At 32.4% G+C, this 21,670-nt stretch overlaps 1 protein-coding gene and 1 long non-coding RNA gene across 4 annotated transcripts in view; both read right to left on the reverse strand.

Annotated features, from left to right (window-relative positions):
• Positions 1 to 21,670, reverse strand: part of LOC136035551 (uncharacterized) — a 128,432-nt gene that overhangs the window by 62,686 nt on the left and 44,076 nt on the right. Inside the window, exons 8-11 of one of the 3 annotated variants that reach the window (XM_065717410.1) lie at positions 17,260 to 17,386; positions 6,727 to 6,900; positions 3,818 to 3,945; positions 1,520 to 1,644 (exon numbers count right to left, since the gene is read on the reverse strand). In XM_065717410.1, the coding sequence (XP_065573482.1) occupies positions 1,520 to 1,644; positions 3,818 to 3,945; positions 6,727 to 6,900; positions 17,260 to 17,386 (554 nt within the window). Of the gene's footprint in view, positions 1 to 1,519; positions 1,645 to 3,817; positions 3,946 to 6,726; positions 6,901 to 8,483; positions 8,583 to 17,259; positions 17,387 to 21,670 lie in introns of all 3 variants that reach the window. The other 2 variants (XM_065717411.1, XM_065717413.1) reach the window with 2 other exon arrangements.
• LOC136035552 (uncharacterized) lies at positions 18,026 to 20,656 on the reverse strand. The gene is made up of 2 exons (XR_010619467.1): positions 20,173 to 20,656; positions 18,026 to 18,487 (listed from the first exon to the last, which is right to left on the reverse strand). It is a non-coding gene; the product is annotated as an uncharacterized LOC136035552 (long non-coding RNA).

Below are 21,670 nucleotides of genomic sequence, written 5' to 3' on the forward strand. Positions count from 1 at the left end.
ATATATATATATATATATATATATATATATATATATATATATATATATATATATATATATATATATATATATATATATATATATATATATATATATATATATATATATATATATATATATATATATATATATATATATATATATATATATATATATATATATATATATATATATATATATATATATATATATATATATATATATATATATATATATATATATATATATATATATATATATATATATATATATATATGCGTTGAAGACTATTCTTTACGGAAGCCTAGTTGTCTTGGCAAATACACCTTTCCTGATTTCGCTCAGGTCATCAAAATTTTTTTCTCCAATAAAAAACAAAAAAACCAAAAAATTAAGAAAAACAAGTCCCAGAGATTTCAGATTACAGCACGCAAACGCAATGTTGTCGTATGTACCTTTTCCACTTCAAATGACTTTTATTCAACAAAATTCTTTTTGGTAAATTTATACTTTTTGATGTAAATTTTATACTTTTTGATAAATTTAAGTTTAAACTTTGAAAACAAAATATATTTTAGTGAATATACAGAAATGAAAAATAAAGCATGAAATTAGCAAAGACTCATTTCTGATAGGAAGTCTTTCTAGCTGGCCTTTTTTATCAAGTAATTTACTAGGTTGCAGCTACTGCTGCAACCACGATTACAATATTTTCATAAAGCACCTGAGCCTACAAGACCGAAGAGTCCCACAAGATCATTAGCTAAAAGGATTGCAACCCTTCGTCAACTATAATTTACATATTAGTATTTAAGACATATTTCAGATGATGATAAACGGTGAGAAATAATCTAGTCTATACTCTTTAAGGATTATGCATATCTAACTCCTGAAAAAAAAAATCTATCTTATGTTTTTATTCATGTCAGACACAATAAAACAAACCTCGATGCATAAAAATTGCCAAAAGTTCAAGCTTCGAAATTAATACTGCGCAACAAGGCCTATTTTTCACCTGATCTACCGCAATGACTACCAGAATCAGGATCATTTTGTTAATAAAACAAAAATCAAATTCCATTTTTTTTTCTTACACGTAAAATAAACAAATATACAGCTCATTATTGGTTAAGAAAAGTGACACTAAAAGTACAAAAAGAAATTCATTTGATAGCCTGTCCACCATTTGAGTGGCACCAAGCGACAGGCCTTTCGTCTACAGTTAGATACAATAATAGCCATAGACAATAGCGAGATTCACTGATCAATTCTTTTGCCTCTTAACTTCCAGCGGCATCAATTCCCGAAAACCTAGGGGGGGGTGTGTGTATTTTTATCATCTAGGGGAGGGGGCCAAATTTATCTTTTTTTCAATGAAAATAACAAAAGGGGCATTTTCAATGGAAATGCCCTTTAAATGCCCTTTAATCTGAATGTTAATATGAGGGTAAACAAACAAAGAAATTTTTCTGGTGATTTCAATTTCACCTTTTTTTCTTTTTTTTTTTGGTCATCCTAATCTTTAGCTAGTTTCACTTACTTGTAATTGAAAGAACGACAACCAAAGTCCCGTGCTTCGGAGCATTCTCTTTCGCATTGGAACAGAGAACTGGCTTGGAAGTATCGTTTTATATACGGCCGACGGATCCGAAGTCGAGAACCAATCTACAATAAAAACAAAAAAGCTCAAAAGAATAGTGTATAAAATCTTCCCCGTTTATCTTTTAGAAAGTTTATAATATTTCGATTAAAAATGCCTTGCAGACAACTTCCCTAAGGGTCTATATCAGTTCACAGCAAAAGACGAACAACGTCTCAACTTCCGTAAGGGAAGCCATCTATGCTTTTGCCATCTTTTGCCATCTATAAAGATCTTTATTTACAGCATGATAGAAAAATAGAGAAAATATGATAGAGAAAACAAAATAAAACAAAATGAATGATTTGAAAAATGACCAGGGATCCCTGGACCAACCAAAGGATTTTTTTTTTAATTCATTAGAAAAAACGGGATTTCAAAGTATTGCTGCAAGTTTATTCTAGCTCTTTGAATGTAAGTTCTGAGTAGAGACTAAGGAATGAATGATAAAACCGAAATGATTATATAATAAATACCCCCACCCGTGAGTAGGCGCCTGGGTAAGCACCCTCCTTAAGTTCCCCAAAGACCACTGGTTTTCAATGTAGCTTTGATAATTTTAAGCAGTTAATAACTTTTATTATTAACTGTTATTATTTATTTTATTCAAATTTATATTATTATTTTATAATTATTATATATTATTATTTTAGTATTTGTTTCAACTTTTGTAAATTTGAAACAATTAACGACTTAATATCATAGGCCACCAATTGCGATTTTTCTCACGTCTCATTACTATCATGGTAGTATTTAACCTAATGTAAGGATTGGTAAAGTTTTCTTTTCTGTCTGTAATTCGAAATAATTAAGATATTAGAAAACATCAAAAGGTTTTTAATGGTACCAACGAATCAAGTGTACTCAAATTTGATGAATGCCAGTTTATATTGTCATTGCATTTAATTATTTTGGAGGGAAGAATTCCAGTATTCTTTTAATTGAATTATCTATGACACAATAAAATGTTTCCAGAAAGCTCAAAAGAATAGTGTATACAATCTTCCCCGTTTATCTTTTAGAAAGTTTATAATATTTCGATTAAAAATGCCTTAGTTACACAATCTTCCCCGTTTATCTTTTAGAAAGTTTATAATATTTCGATTAAAAATGCCTTGCAGACAACTTCCCTAAGGGTCTATATCAGTTCACAGCAAAAGACGAACAACGTCTCAACTTCCGTAAGGGAAGCCATCTATGCTTTTGCCATCTTTTGCCATCTATAAAGATCTTTATTTACAGCATGATAGAAAAATAGAGAAAATATGATAGAGAAAACAAAATAAAAACAAAATGAATGATTTGAAAAATCTGAGAAGTTAAATGGTATTTGTGCCCATCAATCAGCGCTTGGACGCCATATATATTAGATGTTTTTAGCTTGTCTTAAGTTTGTTTAAGTTTCTTAAGTTTGATGTTTAAGTTTGTCTTAAGAATCAAAACTGTTACTGGTATACTTTGTCAAAAATGATATGAAATTTCTAAACTTTGACAATGTTAGGTCATTAAAGAGGTCAGAATACTAGGGCATACGACGTGTAAACAACTTATCTAATATTGATATTGAAATACTGATATTGACAAGAAATTTTTATTATTTATTCACTATCCACAATCAAAATATTAGCGGAATTCAGTGGAAACAGAATATATACACATATATCATGTATTATATACAGGTATATATTACATAGAATGGGTAGCCAGACAACCCCTCTTCAGGTGATATCTTGCATGCGTCCTTAATAAGAAAAACAATTCTCTGAAAAATCATATTTTTTCCTCTCCTAAGACGTGGATGATGACTGGAATAGCTTATTATGATACAGAAAACGAGGTTTATCAAAGAATTTTCTTCAACTTTTTTTCCATGTACTTTAATCACGAAATTTATCAAAATTTTGAGAAATGTGTCTATAAATATATAAAATAAAGTGCATATTTTTCTCGACGGTCTATGAACTAATTAAACAGCTAAAGTATTCAAACTAGAACCTAATATATTAAGAAAATAATCTTAGGAACCTGAGAACTATTTAAGACTGTTGAAATTTAAAAATTTCCACTGGAAAGGAAATCCAGAATATCAGCATGGAGCTACCCGCGCGGGTGATATCAATCTTAAGAAATAAGGAATGAAATAAGAACAAATTTGACTCGATGAAATGAAAAGAATTGGCTCGATGAGGAAATACTGACCTGTCTGTACCCATCATCTTTGTCACCACAAACACTGGACTGAAACGGTTTACCATTTCCAAAGGGAGGAAATGGGTTGGATGACGAACCAGTTCCTCCAGGGTATTGATCATCATACGGATTCTGTCCTGAAAATTAAAAGAGACCCACCATAATTAATAATGTTACTTTAAAAGTTACCTTTCAAAGAAAATTAGAAAATAATCAGATACGAATCTTTAGGCCTTTATATAAAAATCCAGTTGTATAAACTTAATTCCACTAGTGATGCGTTTAAATCCCCAGACAAAAAGAAAAAACTAAAATATCCCCCTCTCTTCTAGAAGTTTAAACAAAATAGAAAGACAAAATAGACAATATAAATAAATCAGGTTGCTATGCATCTTAAAGCTCCAGAATAAAATTACCCTCCCCATCTCCCCTTTTCTAAAAATTTATATGTATCCTATAACTTTCTAAAAAAAACAAAAAATTCTAGGAAACATAGACAAGATAGAAAGACGTAAATTATAGAAAAGAGAATATTATAGAACCATAGAAAATAGAAAGCAGAAATAAATGTACAGCTTGCAATGTTTCCAAAAGCTGCAGAACAAGAGATTAAACTAACTTTGAGAATGTCAGGCCAGATTAACAAAGTAAACCTGGCAGCAACAAATCGGTTCTTAAAAGCGGTTCTTCCATGAAAAAACGTCTTTAGATCTACAGAAAATCTTAATAGAAGTGAACATTTTTTTCCTGTCCATATAAAGCTATTTTCTACCCCCATATGTAAAGCCTAGTTTTTATTTTAATTATATATATATTTTTCTATTCTATATTACCACAATTAGCTGTGTATTTTTTTATACGGTTACTCCCGTTGCTTGAAAGAGAAGGTGAGCACAGTGGCGAACTCGGAAAATAATTAAAGGGGGGGAGGCTGACCAGGGATCCCTGGACCAACCAAAGGATTTTTTTTTAATTCATTAGAAAAAACGGGATTTCAAAGTATTGCTGCAAGTTTATTCTAGCTCTTTGAATGTAAGTTCTGAGTAGAGACTAAGGAATGAATGATAAAACCGAAATGATTATATAATAAATACCCCCACCCGTGAGTAGGCGCCTGGGTAAGCACCCTCCTTAAGTTCCCCAAAGACCATTGGTTTTCAATGTAGCTTTGATAATTTTAAGCAGTTAATAACTTTTATTATTAACTGTTATTATTTATTTTATTCAAATTTATATTATTATTTTATAATTATTATATATTATTATTTTAGTATTTGTTTCAACTTTTGTAAATTTGAAACAATTAACGACTTAATATCATAGGCCACCAATTACGATTTTTCTCACGTCTCATTACTATCATGGTAGTATTTAACCTAATGTAAGGATTGGTAAAGTTTTCTTTTCTGTCTGTAATTCGAAATAATTAAGATATTAGAAAACATCAAAAGGTTTTTAATGGTACCAACGAATCAAGTGTACTCAAATTTGATGAATGCCAGTTTATATTGTCATTGCATTTCATTATTTTGGAGGGAAGAATTCCAGTATTCTTTTAATTGAATTATCTATGACACAATAAAATGTTTCCAGAAAGCTCAAAAGAATAGTGTATACAATCTTCCCCGTTTATCTTTTAGAAAGTTTATAATATTTCGATTAAAAATGCCTTGCAGACAACTTCCCTAAGGGTCTATATCAGTTCACAGCAAAGACGAACAACGTCTCAACTTCCGTAAGGGAAGCCATCTATGCTTTTGCCATCTTTTTCCATCTATAAAGATCTTTATTTACAGCATGATAGAAAAATAGAGAAAATATGATAGAGAAAACAAAATAAAAACAAAATGAATGATTTGAATCATTTCCAGTATTCTTTTAATTGAATTATCTATGACACAATAAAATGTTTCCAGAAATAGCTTACATAAAGCCTTTCATGAAGTTTTCTAATGCTGTCATTACAACGTTCGCTTTTTTTAAAAGAAAGTCAAACTTTTTTTGAAAGAAAGTCAGAACACAGTCAGTTTCAGGTTCAATCCCAGATGAAATCCTTTTTTTATTTCGTAAAAATTTTGCTTGCGCGGTAGGAAATGACGGGAAGTCGCATAAACCATGTCAAGACCATGTAAGTTACTGATAATACAAGACTACTGTGCAATACTAACAACAATTGTGCAGCCACTATTTACCATAAGCCAAGTAAAAATCATACTTGCTAAGTAATTCCTTCCATTACAAAGCCAAAACTACAGAGAAAAGCACGAAGATAATCAAATGTTTCAAAAGAAGAAAGAGAAAGAAATAAGTAAAGCACTCAGGAAATGGAATTCAAGGCCTTGCTTTCCTGGTGGCAAAACAAACTGTGCAACAAATTGCAGATCAAGTCAATGGAAGTATCAATATATTAATGATATATTGACATATTATTTATTATAAATTAATATATTACGATATATTGCGATATGTATATATTACGATACATTACGATATATTGATATATTTCCTGGTGTCAAAAGAAGCTGTGCAACAAGTTGCAGACAAAGTAAATGGAAGTTTCATAATATTAATGATATATATAAATATATATATATAAATATATATATATATATATATATATATATATATATATATATATATATATATATATATATATATATATATATATATATATATATATATATATATATATATATATACATATATATTATGTAGTATAAATTGATATATTACGAAGTTTTATTATGTGTTAATATAATGGATATTAAAGTTTAAATATGTTTAATTTCTAGTAGTCTATTTCCTTCTCTGTTTCTTCCTTTGAAATAAGCCGCAAAGCATTCTACTGCTTAAACCAATACCATTACATCTCTACTCCCCAAACTAATTTCTACATTTGAACTATTCTACATTAAAACCTTGATTTCCAATGGGTAATATCGAAGGAACTCCTGGAGGTTTATATACCCCAGGAATTATTTGTGGCAGCGTCACAGTTCTTGTGGTCGACAGTGGACGATACTCGAGCTCTGTTGCCACATTCTTTTCACTTGTATCTATAGTATCATTCACACTTCCGTCGTAGGCAGGATCTATTGCAAAATAAGACAAAAGTATTTTAAAAATTTAAATTTTATTGTTTAAACCTTTCTTTCTTTCAAATTCGATATCCTACCACCTATATACTTCAAATGTTTGAACCGTGGCTTGGAGTCGGATTACACCACAAATTTATGCTATCGCAAAAAGAATTGTCTTTGGCTATTCAAAATTCAAATGAGGCTTAAAATTCTCTCTGCGCTAAAGTTAGCCATAAAATAGTCAAAATTTGTGCGCTACAAAGCTTATGAATGATCTGTGTCTTTCCTTGATTTTGACGTCAGACTTGAATACAAAGCTAGGAAATTAAAAGAGCAGGACCTAGGTTTCAAAAGCCTATATCAACACTGATTTGATTCCAAATGTGATGTACTAGAAGTGTTATCTTCCTCAGATTCATCATACAGATATTACAACTCCCGCTCAAAGCTTCTATCTTTTATTCCATCTTGATTATTTTAGAATTCCCTCTTTTTCTGTTCAACTGCTGTTCCAAGCTTCCACCTTTTGTGTTTTAAAAAATTCCATCTTTTGGCGTTTAACTACTGTTCCCTGCTTTCATCTTTTGTGTAAAAAAAATCTAATCTTTTTGTGTTCAAATTCTGTTCCAGGTTTACATCTTTTGTTTAAAAAAAATTCTCATCTTTTTATGTTCAACTGTTGTTTCAAGATTCCATTTTTTGTGTTTAAAAAAAAAATCTCTCATTTTTTGTGTTCAAATTCTGTTCCAAGCTTCCTTTCTTTATGTTTAAAAAAATCCATCTTTTTGTATTCAATTGCTGTTTCAAGCTTCTAAGCTTTAATCCCAGATGAATATTCTACCCCGCTTCTAATAGAGCTTCTAGTAACGCTCCTATAGAGGAAGCATTTAAAAATCTGGAAAGTTCCCACGATTCCGACCGCCCTAACATTCCGTAATTTTTCCGATTTCAGATAATCATTCCATTACTAAAATGTATCTTTAATATCTTGAGGTATTTCCCTGTCTACCTTGGATGACTCCTACCGAAAAATCCAAGAGGCCTAACAACAATCTTTACTTAAAGCAAAAGGCTGGACTAACGTGGTGTTTTCAAGCTGAAGACAAAGGAATTTATTCAATCCAGACATATTTCACACCAGCTTTTGAACCGAGATTTCTTTCCAAACTCATTTTTTGAACATTTTAACGCTGACTTGTTAAATATTAAAAAATCACCTCAATGAACTTAAACATTTCATTTCAAGAAGACATTTCAGTCTTCTTGACCAAGGTATCTTTCGCGCACGTACGCTCTTAAAACTCTGGATGAAAACTCTACGTCTGTCCAGCTTTTTAGATTAAAGTATTTGGGCAGTGTACAGTTCGAAAACAATTCTTACTACATAATCTGCAGAATAAGTGCACCTAACACATTTGGCATGCATAGCCGCTATACTTTACCCCCCCCCCCCCTTGAAGTAAGATTTTAGGCTTAGAAAGACAATATTTCATTATATTGACGCAGAAAACAGTGCAAAAAGATTATCCCATAAGTTCATAGTTTCTTTCAGATAGAACATGCACCATTTCCTCAAATTTTACTAAAAGTTATACCAGGACTATTTGATGGACGGGAAGCACCAATGAATTCCTTAGGTGTGGTCAAACTTCTATCATCTGTCTTGTTAACAACAGGAACAAGTGGATTGAACTCTGAGGACAAAATTTGTTATACTTAAGGTAAGTTACGCAGATAAGTAACTTATCCTTTTGATAAGCTAACGTTCAAATACTAGTGAAATTCTGTTAAAGAACAATAAAAATGAATCTGACAGGTTGAACTGATTCAGAGCAAAATTACGCAGTCGTATAGGTTTACAGTTGTGAAAAAAATCGGATATTCAATTTTTAATATAAGAAAAGACCTCCTTTTGGCAGTTATGCCTTTGGTAGTGGCAGGCACCGCTTTACAAAAAAAGATTCACGAAGGGAAAAACAGCAAAAACAAGGTAATCAAACGACTTCAGAAGGTATATCTTTCCTTTAAAGGTTTATCGACATCCTAGCTAAGTGGTTGGTGTGCTGGGGTGGGAATTCTTTTTCCAAGGGGCACGGGTTCAATTCCGGTTGTGACCAGTTATTTAGTTTGGGACGGGGGTAAGTGACGTGACTCTGTAAGCTCAGCCAGAGTCGACCCAGCTCTAAATGGGTACCTGGAGAAATGTGGGGAAGGTAAGCAGGAAGGGGGTGTGAAAGCACAGGATGGTTAGTCCCCAGCCCCTTTTCTTGGCTGAAGGGCCACGAAACGGAGATCAACACCACCGATTTGAACCTTAAGGGTCTAGTACAGTCTTACTTGCTTTACTTAGTTATCTTTTGGAATCAAAATATCCTCAATGTTGAATTTTGCAAATGAATTAAAATTGTTAAATTTAACTAATTAGTTGTGCTTAATCTATTTTCTCGGTTCGTCATGGCAACACTGGCAAAAACGTGATAGTACCCACAAACACATAACAATTTTAAAACAATCAAAAGAAAAAAGTCTTAAGAAATTACAGCTTTCCTTTAAAATACGTACCTTTAGCAACCAATAAATTGTTAATGTTTGAATTTTTATGGACGAAAGGCGTTGTCAAGTTTCACTATTTAGTTTCGTTTAAGGTATCCATTTTTAAGGTTTAACATGACAACACTGACAACATGTGATACTGTCGTATAAAGATTATAATTTTGAAACATTAAAAAAAAAAAAAAAATCGACGAAAATCTTGGTTTTCAGGTATGATTAGACCTAAGATGGGTCAACAGGCAAAAGAAAAAATTTATGTCCTTGGTACTTTAGTGACATGTTCACAACGATATTAAGCATTCAGATTAAACCATTACCAATATTTTACCTATTGATATACTCATTTTTACAGTATAATGGTTTATCATAAATAAAAGAAAACAATAAAGAATAAGAATTCCGATCTGAAACCATGAACGAAATAGAACAATACAACCACACCATAAAACCATAACAATTTCTTAAAACAATCTTTAAACATAAATAAAATAAATCAAACAAATTAAATGTGAAAATATGACTAAATTACGTTAAACTAAATACCTTGCATATCGTACCATACGTTTTACTGCCGACATTCATCTTTTTTGTATGTTGATATAGTGGTTGGACTCTATATTTTTTTTAACTACTTTGACTTTTTATAACTTTTTTAACTACTTCTTTTGTCATCGTATTTAGCCAAAAAAAAAAAAGAAATTAAAAGTACATGAGAGGGACACGACTCTCTAATAAGACAAATCTTGTGTTGCCTGGGTTGCCTGTTACGTTTTTGTATTTTTACCATAGATTTGTTTTGATCCCTCCCCCCTTCTCTATAACCCCTTTTTCGTTACTATTAAATATCGTAACATACGTTTTACCTCCGACATTCATTTATTTTGTATGTCGATATAGTGGTTGGACTGTATATGTTTCTTAACTACTTAACTTTTTTTAACCTTTTTAACTACTTCTTTTGTCATATTATTTAGCAAAAAAAAAAGAAAATTAAAAGTACATGGGTGGGACACGGATCTTTAATAAGACAGCACTTGTGTTGCCTAGGTTGCTTATTATAGTTTTTCTTAACATTTTTTTTAAGTATATTACAAATTTGGTAGTTTTGTATGAGAATAGTTTTGAGACAAAACCTTATTTTGTCATACAAAAGCTATAACCTTTCAATCATTTTATACCAGCGAATTTCTAATAAACAATTTTTTTTTTAAAGAAACAAAATTTGGTAGTGACGATGGCGTGGAATTCCTTCATTTTTTGTGCTTAAAAAAGTATTGGAACTCTCCCATCAAAAGAAGGTGTGTGGAAACACGATAAGCTAATTTGTTTCTACGATGTTCTTAAAACGTCATTTCTTGATAATTTCAAGCTAATATTTCTCATTTCTAATTTGATATAATCATCATTCAGTTGAATATACTTGTTTTCAGTGCAATAGAATGTTTCATATTAATCACAGGCGCTCATATAGGCATGTTTGGACGAAGGAATAAGGAATGTTCACTGGAAAAATCCAGAGAGTAATGTGTATCCACAATAGTGTGTACTCTTGCGGTTTCCCTGTCTCTGGAGAAGTTTGAAAAATGTTACTTTGTATTGTTCTAACACGATGACGTTGTAATAGTCCGTTACATCGACATCGATTATTTAATAATTTAGTGAAATAATAATACTAAATGTTTAATTAATGTAACTTTTAGTATGTTTTCTATTAGTTCTGTGATATTTACATTAAAAATTGGCATACACGGAGCGGAGGAAGCTTCGCCCCTCCCCACTTAAATCCCCACATTTGGTTATATTTGCTAATTTCGGAGTTTTCGATATACTTGGCCACACCCAAAATTATTTGCGCACTTGTTGAAAAAGTTATTTTTATTAGAGCTATGTTTGGCTATCGTTCATGAAGTTCTATTTGATACAAAGGAGTGATGTTTATTTTGGATGTTTGGCAACTAAAACTAACTTTATTTGGGGGTGTGTCAAAACAGGTTTGAATGCGTAGAATTCGACCTGGCATGTATGGCATGTATGGCAACCTGGCATGGATTCATAGGCATGTATTTTGGGGGCGATACCTGACACGGGGATGCCATTCTGTGGTAGGCACAACACTTGACTGGGTAGAGAATTTAAAGTGCTGAAACCCTATAGGCAAGTGTATTCTCCTGATGAACCCTTGTGTTGGGTTGTTGCCTCTGAATTATTTGTCTTTATCGTTTTTATTGTTTGGTAAATGACGACTTATACTTATTGACGGCATGACTGCCTGTCCATGGATTATTCTTTATGGTTGATTGTGTATGGCTATGCTGTTTGACCTATGTGGTTGTATGGATGAGTAGGGTTAGGGCCTCGTTCAAGTGCTGGTCTATATTAGCCACTAATTTAGGAAAACAGTTTTCCCTTTCTCCTTCTATCTCCTTTCTTTTTTTTCTTTTTTTTTGTGTTTGTGCTGTTACATTGATGATTTCTCTTTTCATTATATGTATATATATATCTATATATATATAAATAAATTGTCTGTGTGTGTGTGTCGAGTGACGTGATGTTTGTGTGTCGACTGACGTCATATTTGTCGACTGACGTCATTATAAGGATTGAGCTGTATGCGTCATGAAGTTGTTTGTCGACTGACGTCATGTTTGTCAACTGATGAAATTACATACCGGGATACCGGGACACAAATGAAGACTGGGACACAGGGAATATAAATGACGACCAGGAACCTCAAAGAGAAATTACAGACTGGGACACCCGGACACAAATCACGACCGGGACACAGGGAATATAAATGACGACCGGGACACAGGGACACAACTACAACGGGGACGCCAGGGGCACAGGCGGGATATATAAATGACGACCGGGACACAGGGATTGTTCGAATAGAAATTACAGACCGGGACACCGGGACAAAAATGACGACCAGGACACCGGGACACAGGGAATATAAATGGTGACCGGGACACTCAAAGAGAAATTACAAACTGGGACACCGGGACACAAATGACGACCGGGACATAGGGAATATAAATGACGACCGGAACACTCAAAGAGAAAGCAACCGGGACACAAGGAATGTTCGATTAGCAATCACCATCAACAAAGCACCGGGACACAAATGACGACCGGGACACAGGGAATATAAATGACGACCAGGAAACTCAAAGAGAAATAACAGACCGGGACACCGGAACACAAATGACGACCAGGACACAAATGACGACTGGGACACCGAGACACAGGGAATATAAATAACGACCGCGACATTCAAAGAGAAATTACAGACTGGGACACCGGGACACAAATGACGACCGGAACACAGGGAATATAAATGACAACCGGGACACAGGGACACAACTACAACGGGGACGCCGGGGGACACAGGGAATGTTCGATTAGCAATCACCATCAACAAAGCTCAAGGACAATCATTAGAATAATGAGGTATAGATCTGAATACAGATTGTTTTTCCCATGGACAATTATATGCTGCATGTTCAAGAGTCGGTAAACCTGACAATCTATTTATATACACAGACAATGGGACAGCCAAGAATGTTGTATATTCACAAGTTTTACGTAGTTAAAAACATATATATATCTATCTATATTCACAGGTGGGACACAGGGACACAACTACAATGGCGCGTAACTAATATGGCGCGTAACGACTTACGCGCGCGGGGGGGCTTTGGGGGGGGCGCGAAGCGCCCCCACCAACTAGGTGTTGGGGTGGCGCGAAGCGCCACCCCAACAGCTAGTATATATATATATATACATATATATATATATATATATATATATATATATATATATATATATATATATATATATATATATATATATATATATATATATATATATATATATATATAAATATGGTGGGACAAAAACATCTTTTTCGTCTAGCAATTTATCCAGTCCAGGTTTTTGATTTTCATAGATATGGAAGGTATTGACGAGCACCTTTATTTTTTTTTTTAATAGTTTAGGTGGTGGGACAAAAACTTATTCTTTTGCCTTAGCTTGTCTTTTGTCATTATGAAAGACATACCGCCGAACCTTTGTTTCTTTTAATTGTTGAGATGGTGGGACAGAAACTTATTTTCTTCCAGCGATTTATCTAATTTTTGATGTTCAAAGGTGTTGTAGGCATTGTTCCTCTTCATTTTATTTTTGAATCGTTCCCATCACGTGTCTTGTAAACACGTGTGTCTTTGCTCTTTATTTTCATTTCTGACTCGCTCACTTGCTTGCTGTCGTGTCTTCTAACCATACGTGTCTTTGCTCTTCATTTTCATTTTTAATACGCTCTAATTCCTGTTTTCACATATCTTCTAACCACTCATGTCTCTGCTCTTCATTTTCATTTTTGACACGTTTTTGGATTTTGATTACTTCAGACAATTTAGCGATAGCCTTTGCTTTAGCTGTCTGTATTTGTGTCGTCGCAATTGATGGTACAGGTTTATTTTAGGTGTTGGTTCCAAAGAATCATCATTTACAGTAACTGCAATTGCAAATTTTCGTTTTTGGGCCTTCTAACAGACATTATATTATTTAAAAAAAATTTGTGCTGGAAACTCAACAATCTTATTTATGTTACATACGATAGAAATTAAATGCTTAAATGCTTGATAAGAAATGCTTATATAATGTACTAACATAGTACATTGTGTCACGATATCTGACCAATCTAGATCGTTTTTTTTATGCGAGAATTACCCAAGATACCAATTCTCCCGAAATAATATGGAGCCCTTTTCGAGAAAAAGTACACAATTATTGCTAAGTTATAAAAATAGTATAAATAACTAGGTGTTGGGGTGGCGCTGTTACGCGCCATATTAGTTACGCGCCATTGTAGTTGTGTCCCTGTGTCCCACCTGTGAATATATATATATATATATATATATATATATATATATATATTTACATATATATATATATATATATATATATATATATATATATATGTTTTTAACTACGTAAAACTTGCGAATATACAACATTCTTCGCTGTCCCTGTGCCCCCAGGCGCCCCCGTTGTAGTTGTGTCCCTGTGCCCCGGTCGTCATTTATATTCCCTGTGTCTTGGTCGTCATTTGTGTCCCGGTGTCCCAGTCTGTAATTTCTCTTTGATTGTCCCGGTCGTCGTTTATATTCCCTCGTCATTTGTGTCCCGGTCTGTAATTTCTCTTTGAGTGTCCCGGTCGTCATTTATATTCCCTGTTTCCCGGTCGTCATTTGTGTCCCGGTGTCCCGGTCTGTAATTTCGTCAGTTGACAAACATGACGTGAATCGACAAACAACTTCATGGCGGCATAAAGCTCAATCCTTATAATGACGTCAGTCGACAAACATGCATGACGTCAGTCAACACACAAACAACTTATGTTTATATTATAAAAAAATTGATGGGTCGGAAACTCAACAATCTTATTTATGCTATGCATGACATCATATAAGAAAATGCTTATATGTTGTCATAAGAAATGCTTATATGATGTACTAACATGGTTCATGATGTCATTTACAAAAACCAAAATTAAGAGCCAAAATTAAGGCTCTTAACGCATTTCTCAGATTTTTGACCTACCCAGATCGTTTTTTTTTTTTACGCAAGAAGTATCCCAAGATGGAAATTTTCCCGTGAAATTAAGGAGCCGTTTTCAAGAACATAAATAAATACACAATTATTCCTCAGTTATATAAATATTATATATCACTTACATATATATATATATATATATATATATATATATATATATATATATATATATATATATATATATATATATATATATATATATATATATATATACTAGCTGTTGGGGTGGCGCTTCGCGCCACCCCAACACCTAGTTGGTGGGGGCGCTTCGCGCCCCCCCCAAGCCCCCCCGCGCGCGTAAGTCGTTACGCGCCATAATAGTTACGCGCCATTGTAGTTGTGTCCCTATGTCCCACCTGTGAATATAGATATATATATATATATATGGTTTTAACTACGTAAAACTTGCGAATATACAACATTCTTTGCTGTCCCATTGTCTTTGCATATAAATAGATTGTCAGGTTATCCCCCTGTTTCCCCCGGTGTCCCCGTTGTAGTTGTGTCCCTGTGTCCCGGTCGTCATTTATATTCCCTGTGTCCCGGGTCCCGGTCATCATTTGTATCCCGGTGTCCCGGTCTGTATATACATTCGTTTTTTAGTTTTGTTTTTCTCCTTTATTTTTTTCCTTTTTTTTTCTTTTTTAGCTTATTTAGATTTTTAGATTTTTTAGTTTTTTTTATTAGTTTTTAGTTTTTATTTCTTTTTAGTTTTTTTGTCCCGGTCGTCATTTATATCCCCCTGTTTCCCCCGGTGTCCCCGTTGTAGTTGTGTCCCTGTGTCCCGGTCGTTATTTATATTCCCTGTGTCCCGGTCGTCATTTGTATCCCGGTGTACCGGTCTGTATATACATTCGTTTTTTAGTTTTGTTTTTCTCCTTTATTTTTTTCCTTTTTTTTTCTTTTTTAGTTTATTTAGATTTTTAGATTTTTTAGTTTTTTTATTAGTTTTTAGTTTTTTTTTCTTTTTAGTTTTTTTGTAGTTTTTACCTTCTTTTTAGTTTTGTTAATTTTTTTTTTTACTTGTGTCCTGGTCGTCATTTATACTCCCTGTGTCCCGGTGCTTTGTTGATTGCTAATCGAACATTCCTTTTGTCCTGGTCGCTTTCTCTTTGAGTGTCGTCATTTATTTTTTTCTTTTTTAGTTCTTTTAGTTTTTACCTTTTTTAGTTTTTTTTTAGTTTTTAGTTTTTTTAGTTTTTTACCTTTTTTTAGTTTTTTTAGTTTTTTAGCTTTTTTATTTTTTTTATTAGTTTTTAGTTTTTTTGTAGTTTTTGCCTTTTTTTTTAGTTTTTTGTCCTGGTCGCTTTCTCTTTGAGTGTCGTCATTTATTAGTTTTTTCCTTTTTTTTTTAGTTTTTTATTGGTTTTTACCTTTATTTTAGCTTATTTTTCAGTTTTTTCCTTTTTTTTAGTTTTTTTTTTATTTTTTATTTTTTTTAGTTTTTTACCTTTTTTTAGTTTTTTTAGTTTTTTTAGTTTTTTAGCTTTTTTACTTTTTTTATTAGTTTTTAGTTTTTTTTTGTAGTTTTTGCCTTTTTTTAGTTTTTTCAGTTTTTTTTTTTAGTTTTTTATTGGTTTTTACCTTTATAGTTTTTTTAGTTTTTTAGCTTTTTTATTTTTTTTATTAGTTTTTAGTTTTTTTTGTAGTTTTTGCCTTTTTTTAGTTTTTTCAGTTTTGACGTCACCTAATCCAGTTTTTTCAGGTGACGTCACCTGACACATCCATCCACACATCCATCCACACATCCATCCACAGACAACTTATTTTTATATATATAGATATATATATATATATATATATATATATATATATATATATATATATATATATATATATATATATATATATATATATATATATATATATATATATATATATATCATCACCAATGCAACATAAAAACGAAATGCACAAACACATAAAAAAAGAAGACAGAAGGAGAAAAGGAAGAATGTTTTCCTACATTAGTAATTAATATAGATCAGTGCTTGAACGAGGCCTTAACCCTACTCATCCATACAATCACCCAGGTCAAACAGGGTAGCCATACACAATCAAACATAAAGAATAATCCATAAACCTGAATAAACCTGAACAATCCAAAATTCACTACAATACAAGATATTATTTCTAAGAAGTCAGTGAGATATAACACCCCCGTCTGTGAGGTAAAAAAAAACAACAACAAAAAAACCTAACCTGTTAAACTTTCATAATAGTCATAATCTTGATCAAATGACAGTCTTCCATCTTTCTGGTCAAAACGTGACAGACGACAAATACGGAATTTTTCACTGTACATTGCACTTTTGCAGCGGTAACTCGTCTGAAAGGACAAAATGATAGTTCAGCTCTATTTACAAAAACCTGACCATACTATTTTTCTTATAGTGTTAACTACACTATATTTTCAAAGACTTATAATGTTCATTCTATTATATATATATATATATATATATATATATACTAGCTGTTGGGGTGGCGCTTCGCGCCACCCCAACACCTAGTTGGTGGGGGCGCTTCGCGCCCCCCCCAAGCCCCCCCGCGCGCGTAAGTCGTTACGCGCCATAATAGTTACGCGCCATTGTAGTTGTGTCCCTATGTCCCACCTGTGAATATAGATATATATATATATATATGGTTTTAACTACGTAAAACTTGCGAATATACAACATTCTTTGCTGTCCCATTGTCTTTGCATATAAATAGATTGTCAGGTTTACCGACTCTTGAACATGCAACATATAATGGTCCATGGGAAAACAATCTGTATTCAGATCTATACCTCATGATTCTAATGATTGCCCTTGAGCTTTGTTGATGGTGATTGCTAATCGACCATTCCCTGTCCCGGTGTCCCGGTCGTCATTTACATCCCCCTGTTTCCCCCGGTGTCCCCGTTGTAGTTGTGTCCCTGTGTCCCGGTCGTCATTTATATTCCCTGTGTCCCGGGTCCCGGTCATCATTTGTATCTCGGTGTCCCGGTCTGTATATACATTCGTTTTTTAGTTTTGTTTTTCTCCTTTATTTTTTTCCTTTTTTTTTTGTATCCCGGTGTACCGGTCTGTATATACATTCGTTTTTTAGTTTTGTTTTTCTCCTTTATTTTTTTCCTTTTTTTTTCTTTTTTAGTTTATTTAGATTTTTAGATTTTTTAGTTTTTTTATTAGTTTTTAGTTTTTTTTTCTTTTTAGTTTTTTTGTAGTTTTTACCTTCTTTTTAGTTTTGTTAATTTTTTTTTTTACTTGTGTCCTGGTCGTCATTTATACTCCCTGTGTCCCGGTGCTTTGTTGATTGCTAATCGAACATTCCTTTTGTCCTGGTCGCTTTCTCTTTGAGTGTCGTCATTTATTTTTTTCTTTTTTAGTTCTTTTAGTTTTTACCTTTTTTAGTTTTTTTTTAGTTTTTAGTTTTTTTAGTTTTTTACCTTTTTTTAGTTTTTTTAGTTTTTTTAGTTTTTTAGCTTTTTTATTTTTTTTATTAGTTTTTATTTTTTTTGTAGTTTTTGCCTTTTTTTTAGTTTTTTTAGTTTTTTAGCTTTTTTATTAGTTTTTAGTTTTTTTTGTAGTTTTTGCCTTTTTTTAGTTTTTTTAGTTTTTTAGCTTTTTTATTTTTTTTATTAGTTTTTAGTTTTTTTTGTAGTTTTTGCCTTTTTTTAGTTTTTTCAGTTTTGACGTCACCTGATCCAGTTTTTTCAGGTGACGTCACCTGATCCACGATCCACAGATCCACAGACAACTTATTTTTATATATATAGATAGTTTTTTTTTTTTACTTATGTCCTGGTCGTCATTTATACTCCCTGTGTCCCGGTGCTTTGTTGATTGCTAATCGAACATTCCTTTTGTCCTGGTCGCTTTCTCTTTGAGTGTCGTCATTTATTAGTTTTTTCCTTTTTTTTTAGTTTTTTATTGGTTTTTACCTTTATTTTAGCTTATTTTTCAGTTTTTTCCTTTTTTTTATTTTTTTTTTATTTTTTATTTTTTTTAGTTTTTTACCTTTTTTTAGTTTTTTTAGTTTTTTAGCTTTTTTACTTTTTTTATTAGTTTTTAGTTTTTTTTTTGTAGTTTTTGCCTTTTTTTAGTTTTTTCAGTTTTTTTTTTAGTTTTTTATTGGTTTTTACCTTTATAGTTTTTTTAGTTTTTTAGCTTTTTTATTTTTTTTTTTTAGTTTTTAGTTTTTTTTGTAGTTTTTGCCTTTTTTTAGTTTTTTCAGTTTTGACGTCACCTAATCCAGTTTTTTCAGGTGACGTCACCTGACACATCCATCCATCCACAGACAACTTATTTTTATATATATAGACTAGCTGTTGGGGTGGCGCTTCGCGCCACCCCAACACCTAGTTGGTGGGGGCGCTTCGCGCCCCCCCCAAGCCCCCCCGCGCGCGTAAGTCGTTACGCGCCATAATAGTTACGCGCCATTGTAGTTGTGTCCCTATGTCCCACCTGTGAATATAGATATATATATATATATATGGTTTTAACTACGTAAAACTTGCGAATATACAACATTCTTTGCTGTCCCATTGTCTTTGCATATAAATAGATTGTCAGGTTATCCCCCTGTTTCCCCCGGTGTCCCCGTTGTAGTTGTGTCCCTGTGTCCCGGTCGTCATTTATATTCCCTGTGTCCCGGGTCCCGGTCATCATTTGTATCCCGGTGTCCCGGTCTGTATATACATTCGTTTTTTAGTTTTGTTTTTCTCCTTTATTTTTTTCCTTTTTTTTTCTTTTTTAGCTTATTTAGATTTTTAGATTTTTTAGTTTTTTTTATTAGTTTTTAGTTTTTATTTCTTTTTAGTTTTTTTGTCCCGGTCGTCATTTATATCCCCCTGTTTCCCCCGGTGTCCCCGTTGTAGTTGTGTCCCTGTGTCCCGGTCGTTATTTATATTCCCTGTGTCCCGGTCGTCATTTGTATCCCGGTGTACCCGTCTGTATATACATTCGTTTTTTAGTTTTGTTTTTCTCCTTTATTTTTTTCCTTTTTTTTTCTTTTTTAGTTTATTTAGATTTTTAGATTTTTTAGTTTTTTTATTAGTTTTTAGTTTTTTTTTCTTTTTAGTTTTTTTGTAGTTTTTACCTTCTTTTTAGTTTTGTTAATTTTTTTTTTTACTTGTGTCCTGGTCGTCATTTATACTCCCTGTGTCCCGGTGCTTTGTTGATTGCTAATCGAACATTCCTTTTGTCCTGGTCGCTTTCTCTTTGAGTGTCGTCATTTATTTTTTTCTTTTTTAGTTCTTTTAGTTTTTACCTTTTTTAGTTTTTTTTTAGTTTTTAGTTTTTTTAGTTTTTTACCTTTTTTTAGTTTTTTTAGTTTTTTAGCTTTTTTATTTTTTTTATTAGTTTTTAGTTTTTTTGTAGTTTTTGCCTTTTTTTTTAGTTTTTTGTCCTGGTCGCTTTCTCTTTGAGTGTCGTCATTTATTAGTTTTTTCCTTTTTTTTTTTAGTTTTTTATTGGTTTTTACCTTTATTTTAGCTTATTTTTCAGTTTTTTCCTTTTTTTTAGTTTTTTTTTATTTTTTATTTTTTTTAGTTTTTTACCTTTTTTTAGTTTTTTTAGTTTTTTTAGTTTTTTAGCTTTTTTACTTTTTTTATTAGTTTTTAGTTGCGAGTCAGCTTTTCCAGTTTTATGCAAGCTATGATGGTAAGAGTTAAAGTTAGGTTAGTGTCCAAAATCTGGTTAATGTCGATATTAATCGGTAAATGTCCGAAATTCCTGTTTCTCTGCTTGGATTCAATTAGGTCTGAGAGCCAGGTTTTTCAGTCTCATGCAAGCAATGAAGGTAGAAGTTAAATTTATTTAAATTTGCTGTGTATGAAGTATATGTTCTAAAAATTTTAATAAGAATTTAATAAAAAATTTCAATTAAACAGCTTTGTAAAATTGGAGCTTCAAAACGTGAACTTTGGTTGTGTTGATTCAAAAGGCACAGTGGCCTCAATTTGAGGGGGTACATTTGTTACCCCTCTCCAAGATTATTCCTCCCTCCCACTCCTCATATTTTGAAAAAACATGTTTTGGTATTCTCATTGAACATGGCGTTTTTGGTATTTACATTGAACAAATTTAAAAAAAAACAACAAAATTACCCCCCCCACTCATATAGTTTGGAAAATACTCTTTTGCCCCTCCCCTAAATTTCTAAAGAAAATGAAAAGGCGATACGTAAAGGATTGCCATTGTCAAAGTCTCTTCAGAATCACTCTATGAAAAGTCCAAAAAGAGATTTTGGAAAAGAGAATAAGAGATTGGAAGAACTAGTGAATTTGTCCATTGAGTGATAGCCATGGATCCATCATTACCAAGGTCTTTTCAGAATCCCTCAATTAAAAGGACAAAGAAAAAGACATTAGAAGAGAGGTAAAAAGAGATATTAAAAAAGAATAAAAGAGATTGAAAAAGCGAGGGATTTCATCTCATGGAGTTAATTTGTTCAGGAATAACAAAAAGGATGCATACTCTTACGATTTTCTCTTTCATTTTTACTTGCTAAGCTTTTCAAAAATAACCAGGCCCATGGCGCAATAGCCAGGCCCCTAGTATTGAGGCCCTTGGCTCAAAATGGGGATTTGATATTAATTGAATAGACGACAAATCGAATCAACGATATG

The sequence above is a fragment of the Artemia franciscana genome, chromosome 14 (genome assembly GCF_032884065.1).
Source record: "Artemia franciscana chromosome 14, ASM3288406v1, whole genome shotgun sequence".
Classification (NCBI taxonomy): domain Eukaryota; kingdom Metazoa; phylum Arthropoda; class Branchiopoda; order Anostraca; family Artemiidae; genus Artemia; species Artemia franciscana.